The following is a 22545-nucleotide window of genomic DNA, read 5'->3' on the forward strand; positions in this document are numbered from 1 at the left end:
CGGCCCGCCAGCATCTACAGCTACCGGGAGCCGCCCCACAGGTGAGAGACCCCCGCTCGCCCGGAGCGCGGATCTGCCTTCTCTAGCACAAAAGCGAGATCTGGTGTTTTTCCTTTCATTTAAACAGTGTAGTAACAGGAAAAGGAATGTGAGAAAAGTCACTCTTTCATCTATATTTGGATGTATTTTAACCTTCTTTTTTATTGTTATAATTTTCACAAAAGTCATGTTTCATACTGCAATGTAAACACTGTACATAGAACAGTGTAACTCCACTGAGTTCAGGGTATAGCAGAGTAAGAAATCTCTCTGTATTTGTCCTGTGTATTATACGTTTCCCTGGAAGGTCTCCTGTAACCAAGAGGACAGGACTGTGGACCGATGGGTCAGTGGTCTGACGAAGTATGTCCTTTGAATGTTCTTACACGACATGGTTTAGGTTATGATTTATTTCTGAGTGATTAAAAGGTGTTCCTTTCTCAGCAAAATTGCAAGAGACTTTCCCAACAAGTACGTAGCACTACAGTTAGAAAACTTCCTAGCTGGTGGTTGTTGCAGTACTTCAGATCTCGTCGTTTCATTTGAGGGGAAACAGTTGCCACAGGTTTTTAGACATAAGTGTCAGCAAGAATGAATGTTACTGGTTTCATACACAATACCCTGCTTCAAAGAGGGAATTGAGAGAGAGCTGTAGCTTAGCAAATGTGGTGACAGCATCAGAAAAGAGGATTTGATAATCGTCCACAGAAATCTGCAACAAAGCATGTGAATTTTTTTTATGGGGACAAGTAATTCTTGCTGCTCTGGAGTCCCATACTCCTGACCCCCTCGGCAGGGAACGGGACTGAGGAGCAACCACTTTCTAAGCCTCTGTGGCCCCCATTCTAACAAGAAAATATTTTATCATTATTACAATCAAAATAAAAGGCCAGTGCCATGTGGTGAATAAATAATCTTAAGTGCTCTTGCTGGAAATGTTTAGACAGCACTTCGTTCCATAAAAATACACAGAGTGTCTTGCTAGCATGATGTACAAGTTGTGTGGTTGGAAATGCTTGGAGAGGAAAGACTGGGATTCGTGGTGGGGAGCAGGGATAATTTATGACTGAGCAGAAGTGGTGAGGAGGGAGAGAGGCACATTCTGGAGATGAGGAAATCATCCGAACTGTTTATCAACTTTAAAACAAAAAGGTCATGCATGTTCCCTAGCTCCCTATACCTGGCTCACTGCTGGTACATTGCTGTAACGGGTTGGATCCTGTGCAAAACAACAGTTTGCTGGGGATCTGAATGAGACTAATTTGTCTTGTTTTTCTTCTCATGGGGTGTGTGCTGGGCTGCCAGCAACTCCGATGATGATACCGGTGAAGAAAAGGCTGAGAGCCATGACCCAGAGCAGATCTTTCAGAATATCCAGTACCAGAAGGAGATCATGTCCAACATCCGCTGCCGGCCATGGCCGATGAGGCAGAAGCTGAGGGCGCTCAGGTAAAGGTGTTTGCATGAAAGCTTTCAGGCTCGCTGACTGTACCTCCCGCCTCAGAAGCTTTTCAGCGTAAGCTGGAAGGGACTGAGCATGGAAATGGTTAAGAGCTGCTAGGAGAGCACGCTGTGAGGATGCTCTGATGAGATCCAAGAGCTGGCTGAAGGCAGCAGCCTCGGGGTGGGAAGTCTGCAGGTGCAGCTGTGTCCTGTGCGTGCCTCTGGCTCCCTTTAGACAGTCACTGTACAGGAGAGAGAGCAAGAAACCACGCTTTGGCTGTTAACTATTACAACAGTGTGTCAGCTATTCACTGGTCCAAGGAAAGGCTGTTGGTAACGCTCAGTAACATGTTTTTTAAGCTAAATTAAAATATTAAAATTAACTCTGTCCCAAAAAGGGAAAACAGTTTACAGTTTTCAAGGTAATTGCATGTGATGATTGCATAGAATGAGAACAGAAGCTGGTCATAATCCCCAGGTAACGTATCATAAATGGCAGTAAATACAGCACACTTGTAGGTTTAAAGAGTATCTTCGGTGTAGTAATAACATGTTTCACAGATTAAGTTTGCAATTACATTAATAATTCTAAATTTACCATGAAAGAGTGAGTGCCTCACTCTGGACTGGCTGCCTAAATTGTGTCAAGTCTTTCACGGGGTGGTCTGTTTGAGGCTTGCTTTATTTTTCCTTTTCTTCTGGCATCTTTCTCTTACAACCCTGCCTGATGCCAGAACGGCATTTTAGTCATAAGGAAGCCCTACCAGCAGCAGAGCCCTTGTGCAATCTTCGAAGCAAAGAGAGATTTTTCTTTGTTACGCAGAGTCTGTGAGTCGCTGCCTTCCTGCTCCTGCTGATGAGATGTTGGTGGTCCCCATCCACCTTCTGCTGCGGTCAAAGACTGCGTATGACCAGAAGCAGGACCAGATGAACCTGCACCTCTTCGCATCTTAACAAGCACGCCACACCATATTTGCAGAAGAGGTGTTAGTATCCACATCAGCTTAACCAGACTGTGATGGGGATCCTTTCAGTTCACTCATTTAGGTTGTGCCATTTTAAAAGAAAGACTTTGAATCAAAAGGACAGAGAAAAAAATTAGAGGAATAGAAAACTCTACCTGCAGTCAAACTTCTGAATGCTGAAAACTCAGACAAAATTCTCAGTGGTTTTAAAGTGTCAGTGCAAACCTCAACAGGAAAAGAAAAAAGCTTTGCCCGGTTAAGGATTTTATGGTGAGACAGTCCACAATTGTATTTCAGAGCATTTGACACCTTTGCTAGTTGCTGCTTGTGCAGAATAAGGGGCTCCGAGTAATGGGATCGATGTAAAACAAACTGCCACCTCCTTCTGCAGGCAGGCGAAGGAGATCGTGCTGAAGTACGAAGGGAGGCTCACGAGAACAAGAGGTTACCAAGCCGCTGGGGCAGAGGTACGGCTGCTTTTTCTTAAATTACAGCTCTTTTCTATACCAATGGTCATCTGCAGTTTTCATTCACAGGAGCACACTTGCTGTGCAGTCCTGATCTCCAACTCAGGAACTCTGTAGAGGGAGGAAAAAGCAGTTAAAAGCTTCTTTTTTTTCTATTGTGAATTTAGTAATTACATTTTTGCAGACTAATTTGATGTGTTGAGGGATGAACGTCTCTCTATTAATGCAGTATAAGCTTCCTTCTCAAATAATCTACAAATATTGATGCCTGCTAGAGGGGGCGACAGGAATGGGATACCAACAACATGATGTCAGTATTCTCCGAAGAGCGATTTCACCAGGCTCTGGGGCCACAGTTCAATAGTTTAGTATGAAAAATGTGTCGAGCTTTTAGTTTGGAAGACAACCCTACAACAGCTTATGGTAAATACACTGTTAAACAAGGTTTTTGCTTGCCTAATACTCATAGATTTTTCTAAGATTAGATTCAAATTATTTTTACACCACTGAAAATAGACCTTGGCCCTAGTTGCTGGAAATTAAGAACATGTTGCTGGAAATTAAGAACAGGTAGGAAATTGTCCCTAATATGCAACTAACAGAGAAGAGATCTTTAGTCACCTAAGCAGTCACGAATATTTTTGTCATCGTAATGAGCAGACGTTTAACGAGTAACTTATCTTAATTCAAAAAGGCAGAGTTGTAACAGTAAAATAGAACACCATGCATTTTATTCACATGAACAAGCGAAAGGCAGCATACGTATGCGTTGCTCTCTTATGCTGGCCCACAGCAAAGGTTAAAAGTACTACTTTCCAAGGTAGGAAAGAGCAATTTTTCCTTGTTCTGCCTTTGTGTGGCAAATTGCAGTGGAAGTAGGATGCTGTTAAAATAAATACTGTTTTTTGCCTTTGACTTGAGTGGAATTAGAATGTTACCTAGAAAGAGAATTAAGCACTAAGTGTCTGTAACACATGTCAGTAAATCAGAGATTGGGCTCGTTACTTGTTCATATTCCCCTTCCTATAACAAAATCAAGGCTTTCATCTTGGAGTTCACAATGATTAAAAGTTTCTCTCTAATCGAACTGCCTTTATTGTGTGTATTTCCTTGGAAACATTCAGCACAGGGATATAATTCAACAGCTAGTTAGTACCACTCATTATCTTTAGGGGAACTGTATTCTTTTTTCCTAGCACAAATTAGGGAATATAGCCTTTACATCAGGGATAAACTCAGCAAATGCAACGGAATGAGTTGCATTTTTTTACTAACTGGAAGGCCTTCGTTTTCATGTATTTTCTCAGAAAATAGCTTGGTGACCAAGGAGACAAAAATTGTAGCACAGCAAAACAAGCACTACATCAAAATTAAGAACTCGATGGTTGAACAGGGGCTAAGAACAAAACACAGCTGTAAGTGTATAAGCTTTTAAGCAAGTTTTTAAAATTGGCAAAATACAAACTGTTTGTAATTGGACAATCCATTCATGCTATTATTTAAGAAAATTGAGGTTAAAATACCTTTTACTGTTTTGACACAGAAAGCATTTTTCCTTTTCAGTTCAATTATTTTATATTTGCATTGTATTTTTTTTACATTTGCAATTAATGCTAGATGCCTATACTCTGAATTCTAAGAGTATAAATTATCTGTTCAGGTACGCAAGGAGGCAGAAAAAGAGGTGATGCATATCTAACTATAATTTTAACAAATACTACTCCCCCATGGACAGCTTTGTCTACTTTATAAATCTGCAGTACAACTGGCACAAGCTGCTCGATTCCTTTTTGAGCCTTGTGAACCCTGTTTTCAAATGAAAGTAGCAATCCCAGCAATTCCCATGCAATTCACAGCATCTCCAGTCTCTTTGTTTAATTAAAACACTTGCTGTTTGTGCAATAAAATACCCATACCACCATAAAAATTAATTAACTTTGGCCAACGTGATTGATGATATACTCAGTAATTAAAATGTTATTTATTTCTCTTTAGTTTTAGGAGATTAGATTACATGATATAATAATGATAATGCTGCTGACTAAAATACAGAGGAGGTTTAATGTCTAGCTATACTAAAAATACTTTATAATGAATGATATACAAACATTATTTTTCTGTTGATACTGTGAAGTTATATCTCTAATTGAACAAACGAAAAACTGCACTCAATTTTGCACATGCAGATTTTGTTTCTTCTCCCACCTGCATATGCACACCCCGTTGTGTGCAGGAAGGTGCTTTCCTTCGACCACGCAAAAAAAGGAGATTAAATAAAGACTCTACAAAATATAACTACACGTTTTCTGCAGGTGCCGGTTGTAATACACAGAGATGAGAATATAGTAGTTGAATTTGTTGCTGTTGAATACGAAAGCTTATTTTTCCTCTAAGAAAAACTGGCGACTCGCGTCTCAAATTTTTCGCTTTAGTTGCGTGTTCATTTGTTTAGCCTAGAAATCCCATTTCTGCGTAGCGCAGCGGGAATCCGTTGTAAGTCGCACAGCGGCTGAGCGTCCCAGCAACACGCAGCCCGGATGGGCTCTGCTGCCGCGGCGCCTGCCCCGACCTCTCGGCAGCCCCCGACCACGGCGAAGGTGACGGAATGGCGCCCGTTGGCTTCCTTCTGTCGGTTCCTCGTGGTCCTCGTGCGCAAAAGGTGGAGATCGGTGGCTCCTGACTGTACCCTCGGTCATAAAGGGAGCTCTGTCTCATTTATGTTGGCGTTTGGCTGGTGAAGTCAAGGACTCCTGTGCCCCCCACCTTTTGTGCGTTTCTAAAACCCACTGTGGCTTGCTTTACCCACAGGCGTGCTCTAAGATCTTAGTAATTAATGCTTGTAAGATTTCTTGTGATACAAGGTGAAAGAGATGTGAGCAAAACACTGGTTTGTTTGGGGTTTTTTTACATACAGAAGTGTCACATTTCTCATTTCTCTGCTTTTTTGCTCAGCTTTGGAGGAAGTTTATTCGGCTTGCATATAATTTTGTGGTAATCTTTATTCCTTGGGAAATGAGAATAAAGAAAATCGAGAGTAAGTATAAAGATTTAATGGTATTGAACAGTAAAGCACTTGCTAAAATGTTGGGTCTTGGGGTTTTACTGAATTAAATAGTATTTGGGAGAAACAGTTAAATGGAGACTTTCAGCAGTGACGTTTTCATTTAAAACTTTGCTTTTTCGTCTTTTCTCGGTGCATTAGACTTTTCTTCTTTTCTTGGTGCATTAGACTCTGCACAGTTCTCATTTATGGTTAGAAAAGTCAAATTTGTCCCGTTGTGGTTCTGAAAATGCAGCAAGATTTGGTTATAGTTTATCACAGCCTATGGGGCAGCATCCTTGGGACAACATCCCCAGGTCTGCCCAGGGTTAAGTGTGGTTGTAACCTGCATCACCAGCTCTTGAGTCTTTGAATGGAATTAAAGCAGCCCTTAACATACATCAGCAGTTGGGTCCTATCGCTGTCCTTCAGTGGTAAAGGAAAATGGATGCGTGATGTCAGCCCGCATAGCAGCTTCTTGCGTAAATGCTGGTTGTAATCGTGAGGCTTCCCCAACAGAGTTTCTGTTGGAATTATATTTTCCTCATGACATGTTAACATTTTCTCTACTTTGCTGTATGGCCTGTGTGAATAAGAAAGGTTTTCTTTTGGTTTATTATTTAAGTAATACCTCATGAATAAATGATATGAGCTTTTATATACTATGTAGCTCTGATAACTATTTTCTGTGGTTTAAGGTCATTTTGGGTCTGGAGTTGCCTCTTACTTCATCTTCTTGAGATGGCTATTTGGAATCAATATTGTACTTACCATAATGACAGGAGCATTTGTAGTCTTACCAGAGGTAAGAACATGTTGTTAATATTTACAGAAAAATGCTTATGGTTGCACTTTCCTTTCTGAATTAAACAAAGGCCACACTTAAAGGCATACATCAATTTGAAATGTGCAATTTAAAATGAATTATTTAAAATAAGTTCCATTATTAAGAGGTTTCTTTCTGCTGAAGGATAAGAGATTTTTTCCTATTAGTGTTAGAAATTATATTTTGTCAACACAATACTAATGCTTTTACAGAATATGTTTGTATCCGATTACTAAAATGGAGAACCAAATCCTAAAAGCTGTAGTTGCTGTTGAGTAAGCTCAAGTCCTGTTAGTGTCATTTACACGCAGAAAAAAATCACATCCCTCTCCAGGCTCTGGATTATTGTCTGTTAGAAATAATTTTCTGGAAGTTCTGAACAGCCAAACTTTGTTTAGTCCTTGTGTGCAAGTATGGCTATTTGTTAACTTTGTTAAATTACTCATAAATGTTATTCTGCCTCACCTAATCTGTGCTTTCATAACATTGTCAGAAAACATGGAATATCTGATTTTTATTCTCATTGACTGAACTAAAAAAATAGTAAGTACCCCCAAGATAAAAAAGTAAACTGAAATAAAAAAGGCGTTCACTTGCATTTTTTACTTCTTTAAGGAGAAGTAGATTTAATCTTGAAATAGCGTTTTGAGATCAAATGTCATATTTAATATAAAAATGCTTAAATTAAAATAAATATAGCTTTCAAAGCTATTTTGTTAGTGGTTTCAGTTGATCTCTCTTGTAATTTCTTAGTAATTTTGAAGATGTCTACAGAGCACTACATTTCCTCAGAGGTAGAGCACAGATAGCATCTGGTTTAGTGGAAAAGGAAGGCAGGATTTCTCATGGAGTTTCTAGTTTAGGACGAGGAACGACCCAAAACTCACTTTTATCCTGGTAGTATCATCCGTGCGGGCAGCTCTTGGTGGGTTCTGCTGTGCAGCCCTGGGTCAGCCGGGCTCGCACAGCTTCCGAGACCTTCTCTCTCTTTCCCAGCTACTGGCCGGAGCACCGTTCGGCAGCACGGTCAGCAAGACCATTCCCAAGGAGCATATTGCATCTGCTCAAGACCTGGACACCATCTGGTCACTAGGGGCAAGACTAAAACCATTCTTTACTGTGTCACTATTGCTGTTCTGTTGTAACCGTTAGTTACTGCTCTTACTTAAAGCCTCTGGTCTTTGCAGGGCTACCTCCAGTACTCTGTTTTGTTTTATGGCTACTACGGTCGTGACAGGAAGATTGGAAAAGCTGGATATCGGCTGCCTCTTGCCTACTTCCTTGTTGGAATGGCAGTGTTTGCTTACAGCTTCATCATTCTCTTAAAGAAGTAAGATTTCCCATTTATTGCTGTTCATAAGCTTGTGTGTTCAGGCAATTATTAATGGTGTATTTATCCCATTTCCTCTGTATTTATTCTGCATAGTTCTATTATCATAGAATCATTAAGGTTGGAAAAGACCCTTAAGATCATCAAGTCCAACCCAACACCACCAAGCCCACTAAACCATGTCCCGAAGTGCCACTTCCACACATTTTTTGAATGCTTCCAGTGATGGTGACTCCACCACCTCCCTGGGCAGCCTGTTCCAATGTTTGGCCACTCTTTCGGTAAAGAAATTTTTCCTAATATCCAATCTAAACCTCCCCTGCCGCAACTTGAGGCCATTTCCTCTCATCGTATCGCTAGTTACTTGGGAGAAGAGACCAATGCCCACCTCACTACAACCTCCTTTCATTAATCTGTTCAAGTCTGCTAATATCAGTGAGGCAGACTGAGTTTAATTCTATCTTGCTCTTTATCTGGCTATCATTCATCTTTGCTCTCTTTTCATTTTCAGTTTCCCAGTTTATAAAAGGAGGGGCAGCACAGAAGATGATCTGTGTTCTTTGTGTTTGTATAGTGTAAGGTCCAACACTCATGGAAGTTCTTTCTGTCGTCGTCTTTTTTGGTATAAATATTGCTATGACAGAAATGTATATTTTAAGTATAATGCTTTCAACATTATTATTCCCATCTATTGAAATACAAATATAAAAATTCCATCCTAGAGGTAATAGCATTTGCATTGTTTCAGACAATACGAGGCATCCCGTTCGAATGTGAGCTTAATTCCTTTGCCGTTGAAGGGCCGGGAGTGGGCTCTTAGCAGAGAGCACAAGACTGCTAGCACTGACCATAAATCTAGGAATGTGCAATGCTTGGAGAGGGGCAAGGTCACTCTATCCTCTCCTGACTTGCCTTCCCTTCCCTTCTGGTTACCTATTTATGCAGCACAGTGCAGTCCAGGGACATTTTTAGCGCTGCCTGTAATAACTCTCAGTTTTGAAGCCGAACCTTCCCTTTTCATTTATTTTTATTCTACCTGCTGGTTTGTGCCAAGGGTCACGGATGTTTTTGACGCTGATCTACACATCTGCAGTTTCTGGATATGATTAGCTCTTCTCCTTCTGTCTCAGCCCACTGACTCTTTGCTTAGCTGCTTACAGCTCCTGTTCTAACGTTGTCCTTTTGGATGCCCTTTCGTTCATAAGCTATTAATTTTCATGTCGTTTCTTACACTTTGCAATGTTCTGCCATCTTGCCTATCTGAGATGATTAGGTGGGGGTTTTTTTCTGTGTCCCAAGGTCTGTAGAATAGGACTGAGTTTCTGTTTGACAGTAACATATATTTTGAGAGTGAAAACAATACAGAAAACAAACAGATCTTGTGCACGATCACTAGTTTTGCCAAACTTGCTTGTAATCACAGTAATAGTGATCTTAGTGATAGTATCTTCTAGCTGGATCCTACCTGGGGATCGTAAAACTGAAATATGTTTAAGTCCACAGCTCTAGTGAGATTTATTTGCTTTATTTGTTCAGCTATAAAGAATGTAAATAGAACAGTGCCCTTCACTTCAGAAGTGAGTCACTTCTGCACTAGAACAAAAGTGAAGCTCATGCTCTGAACCGTTTTATTGTCTTCAGAAAGCTGCTAACAATGACCCTAATTGCCACAAAGTTTTGGTAGCTCTGAAGGAGTAGACATCTGAAGACTATGAACCAAACTAGTGATTTCCTTCACACTCATCTTCACACATTAACAACATTGAGTATTTGTTATTTTTTTTACAGAATGGCAAAGAACTCAAGAATGAGTTTAGCAAGTGCCTCTGATGAAAATTACACTTTCTGTTGGAGACTGTTCTGTGCTTGGGACTATTTAATAGGAAACCCCGAGGCTGCAGAGAGCAAAGCTGCCGCCATAGTTAATAGCATTAGGGTGAGCAACTGACCTTCAAATTATTTAGAATTGATTTGTTTGTTAATCTGTAAGTTATATATGTCTTTCCTCTCATTCCCTTGCATTTCCGATTGTTTTTGGGTATTCATTTACAGATCTGTTTGCCTAGGGGAGGGCTGGTATTGCAGTCGTGTCATGCTTGCTGATGCTGTCGTTGTGTCCCAGCAAGGCCATTGCGCTCTTCTTCAGAAGAGCTTTGTTTAATGCCACTGTATGTGCGACAAGAAGATAGACAACTAGAAACAAATTTGCTTGTGATGCAATTTCATTGAGTAATAGAATCAAATTCATGTTAACAATGTGAAAATACTCATTTATTTCATCTCTCCATGAAAAATGGTCCAGGCACATCTTACAGCTCTCTCAAAATTGCTTTAAATACAGATGTTTTCCATTTAGAATTTAAGAACAGATGTGGTTTTCATCCAAAGTTATTTATTTCCCAACTTTGGTTTATTCTCATTAAGTCGTTGAACAAAATTACTTCAAATTGCATCAAGGATAAATTACTAGGCTATGATATTTAGTTATTTTGATGACTGAGGATAATTTTTGACAGTTCCGTGTATTACATTACTGATACATGGATTCTATAGTCACGTCCTGCAAAAAGATCTGGTAGTGTAAACCTCTGGTTGTACCCCACTGAACACGCATGACTGAAAGTGCTCAAGTATTTGATTACTCTGCATTTGTTTCTCAGAAATCTCCTTCGCTATTTAAGCTCACTTATCACTCCTAAAACGCTATGCAGGACAGAGCGATATTTAACTACTTGCACTTCTAGGATGTGAAGTTTTTTATTAGTATACTTGATACCTTCTGTGAAAGATATGTGCATTATTTTTGCTGAACACTATTAAAATGATAATGCTGTGTTTCTTTCAAGGAAGCTATATTGGAAGAGCAGGAAAAGAAGAAAAGCAAAAACTTGTATGTATATAAGACCAGAGATACTTTTCAAAGCACTGTTTCAATGCGGATAGCAATGCTAATCTGCTTATCTCGTACTTCTAAAAAACATGTTAGAAAAGACCTCCTGGTGTCATAAGACAACCTACTGTATTGGCTGCGTCTCTTTTTTTTCTTTTTTTCCCCCGCCAGGGCAGTAACCATAAGCTTAAGAATTATTGCAAACATCCTTGTGCTCCTCTCGCTCGCTGGTAGTATTTACATCATATACTTTGTCGTGGATCGATCCCAAAGGTTAGAGCGCACCAAAAAGGAATTGACTCTTTGGGAAAAAAATGAGGTACGCTGTCTTTCTGTCACTCGCCTCTGTGTTAGAAGTAGGATTATTGTCTCAGGGCTTTCTGTCGCAATAGTGTGCACTGAGGTGTAAATTGCGAGAGATTAGCCAGGAGAAAGGAGGAATGAAAGGGCAGAGTGGCCGTTACTGGGATCTCTCTTAGCACACTTGCTGCCTCGGCTCTGCAGCAAGGAGTTAGCAGAGCTGAGGTGGGCGGAGGGATGCTGCAGGTCCTCGCCTCACAGAGACTGCGGTCCTACCTGGCCCCTATTTCATGAGGACAAAGCATAAGCTCTGCCGTCACTTACAGATCTGCTTTTGCACCTATGATTAAGCTGAGAGAACCGGGCCAACAGACTAGAAAGGAATCAGCTTTGACAATAGCTATTGTCTTCAGCTGGGGGATACTGAATGTTCTGTGAATATTTCCACTCAGAGAAATGAGTGGATACTGAGAGTAGGAGGTGAGTAGATACGGAGAAGCTACTCATCCATTTCAGAGGAAGATGTTGGCTTCGTATTTCCCACATGTTAAGTTTTTATTTTAATTAGTAAAGTAGTAACTTTAAAGCTAGGATGTTTGGAGTGAAGATTCCTGAGTGGTATTCCAGATCTATAATTTTGGATCACAACTACTGTTATTACTAATATCAATAATAACTTTTTAAAGCATCTTCTCCAAGAGAAGCAATCACCAAAGCATGTGCATCAGCACTGTTTCCGTCAGCGGTCACGGTACTACAGAAAGATCTACACGCAAAGCTACAAAAATGCTGCATCTTTCTGTTCTGTAGGTAAGCGTAGTTGTGTCACTGATTACAATGATTGCACCCTCTGCTTTTGAACTTGTGGCAGCTCTGGAGATGTATCACCCAAGGACCACTCTTCGCTTCCAGCTTGCCAGGTACAGGCATTACGCAGTGCAGAACATATGTGGGGAGAAAGGGAGGAAGAGGAGAGACATGTTCTTGCCACATGTTTTCATGCAGCCAAACCGCAGAATGTACGAGAAGTCAATGGGATAACAATGCCGATAACCCATATCTTCTTCTTGTTTTCAGGGTTCTTGTTCTATACCTGGGAAACCTCTACAGTTTAATCATTGCTCTCCTGGATAAAGTGGATAGTATGAGTGTCACCGTAAGTTTAACTTGATGTTTTCTGATGTGTAAAGCTAGTAGACTTTCTAAAGGGAGTTCCATTTATTGTGATTGAGATGGAAGTCAGATGAAAGTTTGTTTGAAATGGATTAAAACATATTACAGTTTGATAGGATTGTAAAGTTAAGTTTAGTTTGTAATGTTCATTTACAAGTACTTGTACTTTTTTAGGATAACTGGATCCAGTTGATTGCTAGTTGATTTATTTGCACATTAAATAGATTTCTGTGCATTGTTTAACTAACTAAAAGAAAAAAGCCATCACTTTATGCCAAATATTTCCAGCTACCTAAAATAAGCTTTCAGTACTGTCCTTAAGAGTTTCATCTGCATCTGTACATTGACAGCTACTTAACAGTCACCTTAACTGCTGCTTGAAAATACATGAAGAAATGCCTCTACGTGTGTACATTGTAGAAGGTACAGTCATCTGCGTGCATGTACAGTTGAAAAAGTAGCTTTTGGGACATTTATTATTTCAGGACTCTGACATTAACAGCAATGCAAGCAACTCTACCACTTTCTTAGCAACCAAAACTCTTCCTAAAGAAGACAACTTATCTACAAGTATTCCTGATGTACAAATTAAGAGAAACATCATTGTCGCATTGGAAGAGTCTCACGCTCAAGGCTTGACAGTCTCTGACTCGCTGGTTAACAAAACTGTTTCCTTTAACACCCAGAACCCACAGGATCAGTGCTGGGAGACATATGTTGGTCAAGTACGTAATTGTTTTATTATGTCATCAACTTATTCCTAATCCACATTTGACAAAAAATTAAGATCATGTTGTGCTGTGTTCAATTTTAGAGCTTTTCTTCGTATAAAGTCCAGAATTTAGTTAAGGATTGTGTAGGAACAGTAAAGACTATGCAAAGTGATGTGACCACAGACACAAGCTTTGGTTTTTATTCAGTATCTACAACGTGTTTAGCGTTGTACAAATGTTCTTTTGCCAGGCATCGGTCTCTGTCTTCAGCTCTGCACAGGCAGATGTCTACAGATGCGTGATACAGATCCTGTTTTAATAGGATACATCCTATTAAACTCATACAGAGAAACATGACTATAAAACGTATAAGCAGTAACCTGCACCCTGTGCAGATTCAGAGTGCTGCCTGAATAGGTGGGATGCAGACCCGAGCCAAGCATGAGATTGTGCCCTTCGGCATTTGTACAGTATCTCTGAAGCCTCTATTCATTCTGCCTCAACTAAATCACTCAAGAATCAAGGGTTCTTCACTTCTTCAGAGAGAAAGAGGACAACAACAAAAGGTTTCAAAATACTGTCAGTTCATAAGAATGGACCCAGTTGGGTGGTAGTGCCATGTATGCATGTTCCCACAGTTAAGCTGCAGAAAATCTACAGACTTAATATTGTCACTTTCTGCTTCCCTGCATGTGAAGCGTAGATTATTTGTGGCCTTTATTTTGAGTGACTAGCAGTGGCAATAACACATACAGAGAGGAATTTAACCACACAAAATTCAAAAGATGTCATTTGATCCCAATGTACATTGGTCTCTGTCAGTGTTGCACTTATGTCTACGCCACTAGATTAAGAATAATGCTTAGTGTGCTTCTCGCTTGCTGAGCAACTTGTTCCAGAGTCAGCAATATTAAAGGTCTTGTTTGATCGTCTGGAGAAAAAGACCCCTCCTAGGTTTATTATCCTGACTTAGTATTCTTGTATGTGCCTCTCCCTATTGCACCGGCACTGGGCAGTTTTATAGAATCTGTGTTCATGGGGTTTTTTAATTTGTTTTTTTCCACAGAAAAGGCTAGAGATGTTTGGAATTTAATCTGTTCTATTTAATTGTATGTTTTTAAAGTTCAATTAAATATAGGATAATGCCATTCATTTGTAAGCACTAAACAGATCTGTTTTATGGCTTGATGATCCTACTGTCGTTGGGTTCTAGTTTTGTATGAATAATAAGCATTTCTTACTATGAAGCACTTAGCAAGAACAGCAGTTAGTGTAATAAAGGATTGTGTAAAATCAGTACAATGTGTTTCAGTTTATCTAGGTAAATTTTCAGAACAGTCATTAAGAAGGCGGCTTGAAGCCATCGTGACCAGAGTTGTTTTCCTGCAAGCAATAGAAGGCACTGGAAGCTTGATTATATTTGTTCTCTTTGCTAGAACAAAGACAAGTAAGGGAAAAGTCAAACAGGAAAAGCTTAAAAGGAAATAATTTATATACTCAAATCATATTTTATCAGGATACTAAGCTTGAGTCAAAATAGACGTACAAATGTAAAAGAGCCAGATGCAGTCCATTTGCTTCCAGAATGACTCAGAATGTGTGAACAATATCTATTTCAGGAGATGCTAAAGCTTTCAATTATCGACATGATTTTCACAGTTGCAAGCATCCTGCTAATTGATTTTTTCCGTGGACTGTGTGTCCGATATTTAAGTGATTGCTGGTGCTGGGATCTAGAAAGCAAGTTTGTAAGTACAGTCTTTATTTATCAAACTAAGATGCTGAAGTTGAGTAGGCTCCACCCCTTAGTACTGAATGTCCTTAAAGCCTTTCAACAGATAAATAATTTATTGTTAGCACACATCCATAAAGGCACAGCTCACACTGAGTTTATGTGCACAGGGTAAATGCTGAGACTGGATGTTTTCCTAAAGCCTACTCTCATGGCCATGGCACAAAAATCTTTGTCTTTCCCAAAATGAGATCACGGAGACAGTCCCAGAGTCAAAGATGAGATGTGGGCATGGAGTTGCTCCCCACATCCTCTCTTCTGTAGCTGTAGCATCTGTCCATAGTGTAGACAGCAGTCAAAGAAACAATTACCAAAAGCATACAGACCTTTAAGAACATTATGGTAACTAATATTTGGTTAGCAAGAAGCTGTTGGCAGCACGAAAGGCTGAGGACTGGTCTTTGTCCCTTTGTCCTTAACTAAAGATGTGAAGTAAATTAGAGAGGAATTTAGTTTATTTAAGTCCCTGCTGCAGAGTAGGTTTTTCTGTGCTCCAACTGCCTGACGAAAGTTGGTATTTGATCTGAACGTTTCAGGCTATGTGCTGGCTGCAAACTGATTTGGTCAAATGCTTCTAATGAATGATCTGAAAAAAAGATTAAGGCAAGGTATTCATCCTACTCTTCTTCTTGTAGCCAGAATATGGAGAATTCAAAATTGCAGAGAACGTATTGCATTTGGTCTACAACCAAGGAATGATCTGGTATGTAGTCCACAAGCGATTTTTCTTGTCCTTTGTTGGCTGACTATTAAGTCAATCTGATTATTTCCAATGAAACCTATTCAAGTAGGATATTGGTAATGCAATCTTCTATACTTCATTACAATATGAGATTGTCTGTTGATAGTGAGCTGCTTTTTTCATATGTTTACCTGTTTTTTTCATATGTCCTGCTGCTCTTAAAATTGCTTCTAGCAACACTGAGCACTGACATGATACTATTTTTCCAGGATGGGAGCTTTCTTTTCACCTTGCTTACCAGCATTCAATGTTCTCAAGTTGATTGGACTCATGTACCTGAGGAGCTGGGCTGTGTTAACGTGTAATGTACCACATCAGCAGGTTTTCAGAGCATCTCGGTTAGTCAAAATAAGAACAAAAGATAGAGAATAAATCAAATGCAGACAATGGAAAGGTCTTCTGTGCATAGGAATAAAATGATAAGAGATTCTAGCTCTGAAAGTTGACAATCAAATTTGACAGTAATACTGATAGCAAAGGTCTGCGAAAAAACATCGTTACTGAGAAACCAGGTTTGTAAAGCGGGGTAGTTAACGATATGCAAGAACTGAAAAATATGTCAGGGAATATTCCTAGACCAATGTATCTGGCCTAACATAAATGCTTTACTTCTATACAAATCTGATGGAGCACAATAACCTACATGTGTTAAGTGTTGCAAATCCTATTTCTTGATGTTTCTTCCTGTGAAAGCTATGAAGTATCTGCTTTTGTCTGTTGCACCACAGAACAGATTTCCCCCATTTTTTTCTTCTATCATGATGTAGATCTTGTTCACTCAAAATGGAAGTAATTTTGGGCATCTTTAATTCTTAAGACTCATTTCTAACACGTTTTGAACATGAATCAACTTCTGCCACTGTTCTTTTTCTCCCCCGACACAACTGGGCAGTAAGGTCAGCTTTTACAGAAGGGTGCTACAAGCTGTTCTCTGGCTGCAGCAGTGGTATCTGGACAGCAGTGCAAATAGGACTTTGATCATTAAGAGTCTGTTTAAACTGGCTCTGGTCAGACTTTCTAATCATAGCAGGATGATTGTGATCTTTCAGAAATTTAGATCTTGAACTTGTTAGGTGGCTACAGACTTGCACCTTTTATGTTGTCTCTGTTTTTCTCTCTGATTAGTATAATCTGAAACATGGTTATGCCTTCTTGCAGATCCAATAATTTCTACTTGGCCATGTTGCTGTTCATGTTGTTTTTATGCATGTTACCAACGATTTTTGCTATTGCCCGATATAAGCCATCTTTAAGCTGTGGTCCCTTCAGGTAAGTTATAATGGACTAATGAAAAATGCTAAGATTTTATTTCACCCTTTCACAATAAATTCATCAGGTTCAATAATACCCAAATTACCAATTATTAAAAAAAAAATAATGATAGAACAATGTTTTTCTGCTGCCAGTGTTTTCCAGTTTAAGATTTAATTAGGCGAATATGTCAACGTTCTGAGTGAGGCTCAACATTTTGTTTTATACACATGGTTCAGTTATTTTATGTTTATATAATGTGCTACCGAGCAATCTAGCACATGTCACCAACTTGTGTCTCAATTCGAACACCCTCCAAGCCTGGGAAATGCTTTTGTGCTTTGGAAAAATTGTTAAAAGGCAAATGATGAACGAAGTTGCTGCTTCCCTGCCCTCCTCCCCTTTCACTGTACTGTTCCAAAGTAGTTTTGGATAAAACTCATTGTTTATTCAGTGCAACACTGCTTACGGAATTGGTGTACCTGGTATTTCTTATAACTTAATTTTACCACCTTTCCCCCCCTCCTTGTAGCGGACAAGAAAAAATATATGATATTGTTTCTGAAACGATTCAGAATGATTTTCCCACATGGTTCAACACAGTGATTACTTACATCAGCAGTCCTGTGGTTGTCCTCCCTGCACTGCTACTTTTGTTGTAAGTACTTTGGTTTTCACAGGCAGGTTAAATTGATTGTATTAATACTGGTCTTATATCTGGAGAGTCAAATGTTTATACTGAGGAACAAACACTGTGTTATTGTAATTTTATTAAGCAGATGTGAAAAAAAAAAAAAAAACGACCTTATTGAATATATGGTGTATGGATCAGACAGGAATTGAGAGTGTGTTAAAAAGACTCATCACATTTTCAAAAGGAATTTCTTGTTCTGGGATACTGTGTTAGAACAAGTTCACTATATTGTGTCAGGGCTTGCAGTGCTGTTGGTTTCAGGAAGTTTTAAGATCCTTCTTCCCTGTGAAGAGCTCCTCAGAAATTAATTTTCCATTTCCTCCTGGTCTTTAGTTCAGTTTATGCCTGTGAACAGGGCTCAGTCTATCATTTAAAGAAGCTACTCGGTCATCCTGATTTCTGACAAGATAAATTAATTATGAAGGTCTGCTCTTAAGTGTTAATGTAATATAACTTGCTGCAGACTTTCTAGTGGAAGTCCTTTCTTATTCTAGTTTCTAAATAATTGTTCACAGCTGGGAATGAATAGTTACTTTGAGCTGTTTGAAATTCACTTTTCTTCTATGAAGTATCATTTGTCTTGCATATATCTTTGTATCTTTTTTTTTTTTCCCCTGCAAACCACAGACCAGTGCAGTTGTCCCATCAGGGAGCTTTTCAGACAAATCTAAAACACTGAAGCAATGCTTCCTATTTGTAACTTTTTCCCAGCCACATAAAGACGAACATATTTACAAATTTAAGTAGATCTGTTGACTGTTTCAAACTGATAGCTAAGCACATATGTAAATGTTTGTGGTATGAAGTCTAGCTATAAGACTTTATGTCATCTGAAAGCCAGTGTAATCCATTATGTCAGGCCAAATCTGATGTCTGCTGTGCCAGTGTAAACAAGGTGTTATTCCAGTCAGTCAACAAAATTACACTGGTATGAGTGCACAAACTCGGCTGTAATTCTCGTATCTCTGTTCCATAACCTTGGACTGGGAAAAAAAGACGAGAAAATATTTATCAAAATTTTCATTTTGAGCGTGTTCAGAATTCAAACCAAAAAAAGCTAGAAATGCACCCAGGGCTGCATTCACAAGAAGACCCACAAAAACTACAGGCACAATTAGAACTGCTGTTTAATCTGTTTTCAGTGTCATTTCTTTCCTTCATGTCCATTTGCTTGAAAGAATCTGTGGTCCATTATCACGGTATAAAGGAAATGCTACAAAGCAGCAACGGAACATGTACATCACTTTGACCTATAAACCCATCAAAAAAAAAGCTGTCAAGAATGCTTGAAGTGACTCATAATCACCTCTTTCACTTCTAGCATGCTAATCTATTACCTACAAAGTATTGCAAGATCATTAAAATTCACCAACAATCAACTGAGAATGAAGATCCAAACAGTAAGTACAGCGCAAAGCACTTTTACATGCAATTTGGTGGGTCTCAGTACAGTACCAGCCTAATTGAATCTCTAAACTCACTTTCAGTGTTTCACAATGTAAAACCAATCCTGTATTTTTCATCCTTCCATAGCAGTGGATTTACACACTAATCCGTAATAATTTACTGCTGCTCATTCTTCTGAATGTATTTTAGGAAAGAACTGAAGATAAGAAAAAGGTGGTTCAGATGGTAGTAGGTAAGTTGGTGAGCTTTTGAAATGCTACTATTAATAGAGTATTTGGATGCAAAACCATTTTGATATACACGTAGGGAAGTTCAACTACATTTTTAAAACTATTTCTTGTAGAATCCTCCTTTTAGATGGCTTTTCAGCTCAGCTTGACTTAATCTTGGCAGCACTGAAAGACAAGGTGTGTAGTTTATACCTAAATTCTGCTGGGATCTTTAGACTGGGTATTTTCCTGCTTTTACCACCAGCAGGGCAGCACCTGGGAGGTATCTTTGATGATTCAAATCCTATCAGACCTTGCATAAAATTCAGAGTCTAGTAGGCAGAAGAGGAGGAAGGGACTGGCCCCTATTCTTTGACCTGAGCAGGCTGAATAGTTCATTAGCAATGAAAAGATTTCAGGCTTAATTGTCTACTGTGCCTGAGGGAATTTGAACCTGTACCTCCCACTTCTCAGACTTCAGCAATGAGAAACCACAGAGAGGATGTCATCCTTCTAATACCTCCCAGTAAAAAGAACAAGTAAAAATTTGCCAAGCCAAAGAGAAGACATAATTTCTAGCCTGATGGCTAGATCATAATGCTACTGTGACCCCCTTATATCTCTCCAGCAGACACGTAAATGGTGAAATACCTGATGTATAGCAATATAGTCATCAAGAGTGACTATTAAGGGCAATGAGGTATGTGTCTTAGTTGGATTTCCTTTATTACAGAATTGAAATTCAACTTTTGGCTCTGACCAGCACAGTCACTGGAGCCAGTTTGCTGAATTTGGCCACTTTCATATTGGAAGTGGTGTACATGGTGAGCTAAAACATGACTCTTGGAGAGAGTCACTGGCTTGTTGCCCATTTTGGACTGCTACAAGGCAATGTGCAGTGTTTCTTCGATGGCTATGTACTATATATATTTTTTCTATGTCAATACTATGTCTGCTGTGGAGCGTAGTGTGCCCACCCACCCCTTTATCACTGTGTCTCCCAGTGTGACACCAGCTTCTCTTCTATGAACACAGTGGGGTTCTGTTAGCATTGGCTCCCCTGACTGAAGGGTGAATTTGAGCCACTGCATTTACACAGCAGCTTCTAAATTTAAAGACCTGGACAGTTACTGTAATAATTTCTGTTTTCTAGCCAGAATCCAAAATCTGGATGGGAATGACAAGAGACCAGAACAAGAAAGTGATATCATCAGCCAGGAGTCTTCTGTTCGGTCCTCAACTCCCCGAAAGAACGGCAGTGTCTTGAACTTTGAATCTCCTGTGAGCAAAGGCACCAGAATACAAACCATTTCCCAGTCTGTGCCTCAAACTGTGCCCTCAACTGATGTTGCAAGACCTGTCAACACAACTCCTACAACTTCAACCTCTTTAACGCCAGCTCCCTCAGTATCAAGCGTACAGAAACCAATAAATGATCATATCACAAACAGGCAAGACTGCTTTGGTTTTGAAATGGCATTTATTCCAGCACCTCCATGACATACCTGTATTTAGTTACAAAATAGCTGTGTATTCAGACTGTCTGGAGCAGTAAAACAGCTGAGGAATTTTTTTAAAGCAGATTCATTCATGGGTACTATTCAGATTGCTGGTGACACCACCTCCTTAACTTTTCCTTAATTGAGATGGGTTTATAAAACTTTTGAAATTATGTAGTTGATGGAGTTTAGACGCATCTCAAGCAAACGTAAATACTAAGCTTCCCCCTCTGGCATATAACTAAAAGAGTTTGTGCAGGATACTGTTTCCATGAACAAGACAAGCACAGTAAGAGCGAAGGAACTCTGTGCAGAATGCCTGCGCAGGTCTAAGCTGTAGGACAACCAGTTTTGGAGGTGTTGCTTCAGACAGCAGACTGATGCTTTAAGCTACCTGGTTTTGTTCAAGTGATCAGACAAAGAACATTTTTGAACTGTTCCTAGAATAAAAAGAGAATACAGCAGGAACATAACCTGAGGTCAGTTGTCTGCTGCCTCTTCCAAAGGAGGAACGAATTTATCTCCTGATTTCTAGGGTACATTTCTCTAACTATTCCTAAAAATTTGGAATAACAGAGATTCCATAATCTCCACCCTTACAATCTAGCTTGTGACTTCCAGAGCAATGAATTTTTTATATGTATTAACTAGATTGATAGATGAGTGTGTATCTCAATATTGCCTTCCTTTTTTTCCCCTTCCTAAAGGTACCCAAGTGTTGTGCATGGGAGTACAAGCGAGCTCTGTAAAGCAAAGCCCTACACACCAGTGACTTTCAAAAAGCACACGGAAGATGTTCATTCTGAGCCTCTCTTCAGAAAAGGCATTCGGCAGGTAAATCCGGATGCCCTTGGGGCAGGGGCTCCTGTTTTTGTGGGACGTAGACCATATGCTACCAGGTACTTTCTTGTAAATGAAAAGGAGTCCCGCAAAAAGTTGCTCCGTTCTACCTCCCGACTCCAAAGGCACTTCAGGAAGGATGAACCGGGAGACATTATTGAGTTGTATCCACGCAATGTCAGAAGATACGTGGTTCGAACACCACACCAGATGTATTCCCCTCATCCCAGTGAAAACGAGGATGAAGAGGAACTTGGGAGAGAATTCATGAACAGATCCCATCGCCCTCGCTCACTGTCTGATCTTCGCCCAGCACCACGATTTTACATTGGGGAACGTGCCGATGGCCACATTCTTATGAGCAAGGATCTAGCCAGAGTGCATTACAAATCCTGGGATGATGGTTTTGAGCTAGACCTGGACAGGCCTCCATATGCTTACAAGAAAGTACACCTGAACTATCCTGAGCCACGTGTGAAACCAAAATCAAAGCAAAAGCTGGAGCAATCTCTCACAGAATCTGATTCCATTTCCATTGAATCCAGCAGTGATCCGCAGAACAGCAGCAATGACCAGTATATCCAGGTCATTCATAGCAAGGAAAAGTATCCGAAACCTGGGACAAAACTCACCAAAAAGAAATCAAAAAACAGTGTTGATCTAAATATGTCTGAGCCTAATGAACTGGTATGCTCAAATGTCTGAGAAAGTACCCCAACCTTTCTGTGTTTTGAACAGGTGTTTGTGCATTTGTTGTACTTGCTGTTTGAGGTCTATCAGAATAACTACGAAATAGTCTTTGCAACAACAGCATATGCAGCCACTAGAGGTAGGAAAAGCATAGTTAGCCTTGTGCTTTATTGGTAACTGTACCTTGCTTTAATATCACAATTGATGAGTTGCAAAATTTGGAAGAGACAATTAT

The 22545-nt window shown here is 39.7% G+C and overlaps 1 protein-coding gene across 1 annotated transcript; it reads left to right on the forward strand.

Moving 5' to 3' along the window:
* Positions 1–3: 3 nt before the first annotated feature.
* On the forward strand, positions 4–22325 carry TMC3 (transmembrane channel-like 3; the record flags this gene model as incomplete). The annotated part of the gene is given in 24 exon segments (XM_010289763.1): positions 4–41; positions 1345–1488; positions 2839–2914; positions 5867–5948; positions 6653–6759; positions 7777–7875; positions 7968–8110; positions 9899–10046; positions 10957–11000; positions 11172–11319; positions 12111–12220; positions 12378–12456; positions 12959–13198; positions 14806–14934; positions 15614–15681; positions 15930–16058; positions 16879–16989; positions 17504–17629; positions 18987–19065; positions 19262–19304; positions 19550–19578; positions 19580–19616; positions 20435–20732; positions 21488–22325. Coding segments are annotated over 24 exon segments (3345 nt in total), but the record flags the coding sequence as incomplete, so codon positions are not given.
* Positions 22326–22545: the final 220 nt, after the last annotated feature.

This window comes from Phaethon lepturus, unplaced genomic scaffold, assembly GCF_000687285.1.
Source record: "Phaethon lepturus isolate BGI_N335 unplaced genomic scaffold, ASM68728v1 scaffold50126, whole genome shotgun sequence".
NCBI classification, from domain to species: Eukaryota; Metazoa; Chordata; class Aves; order Phaethontiformes; family Phaethontidae; genus Phaethon; species Phaethon lepturus.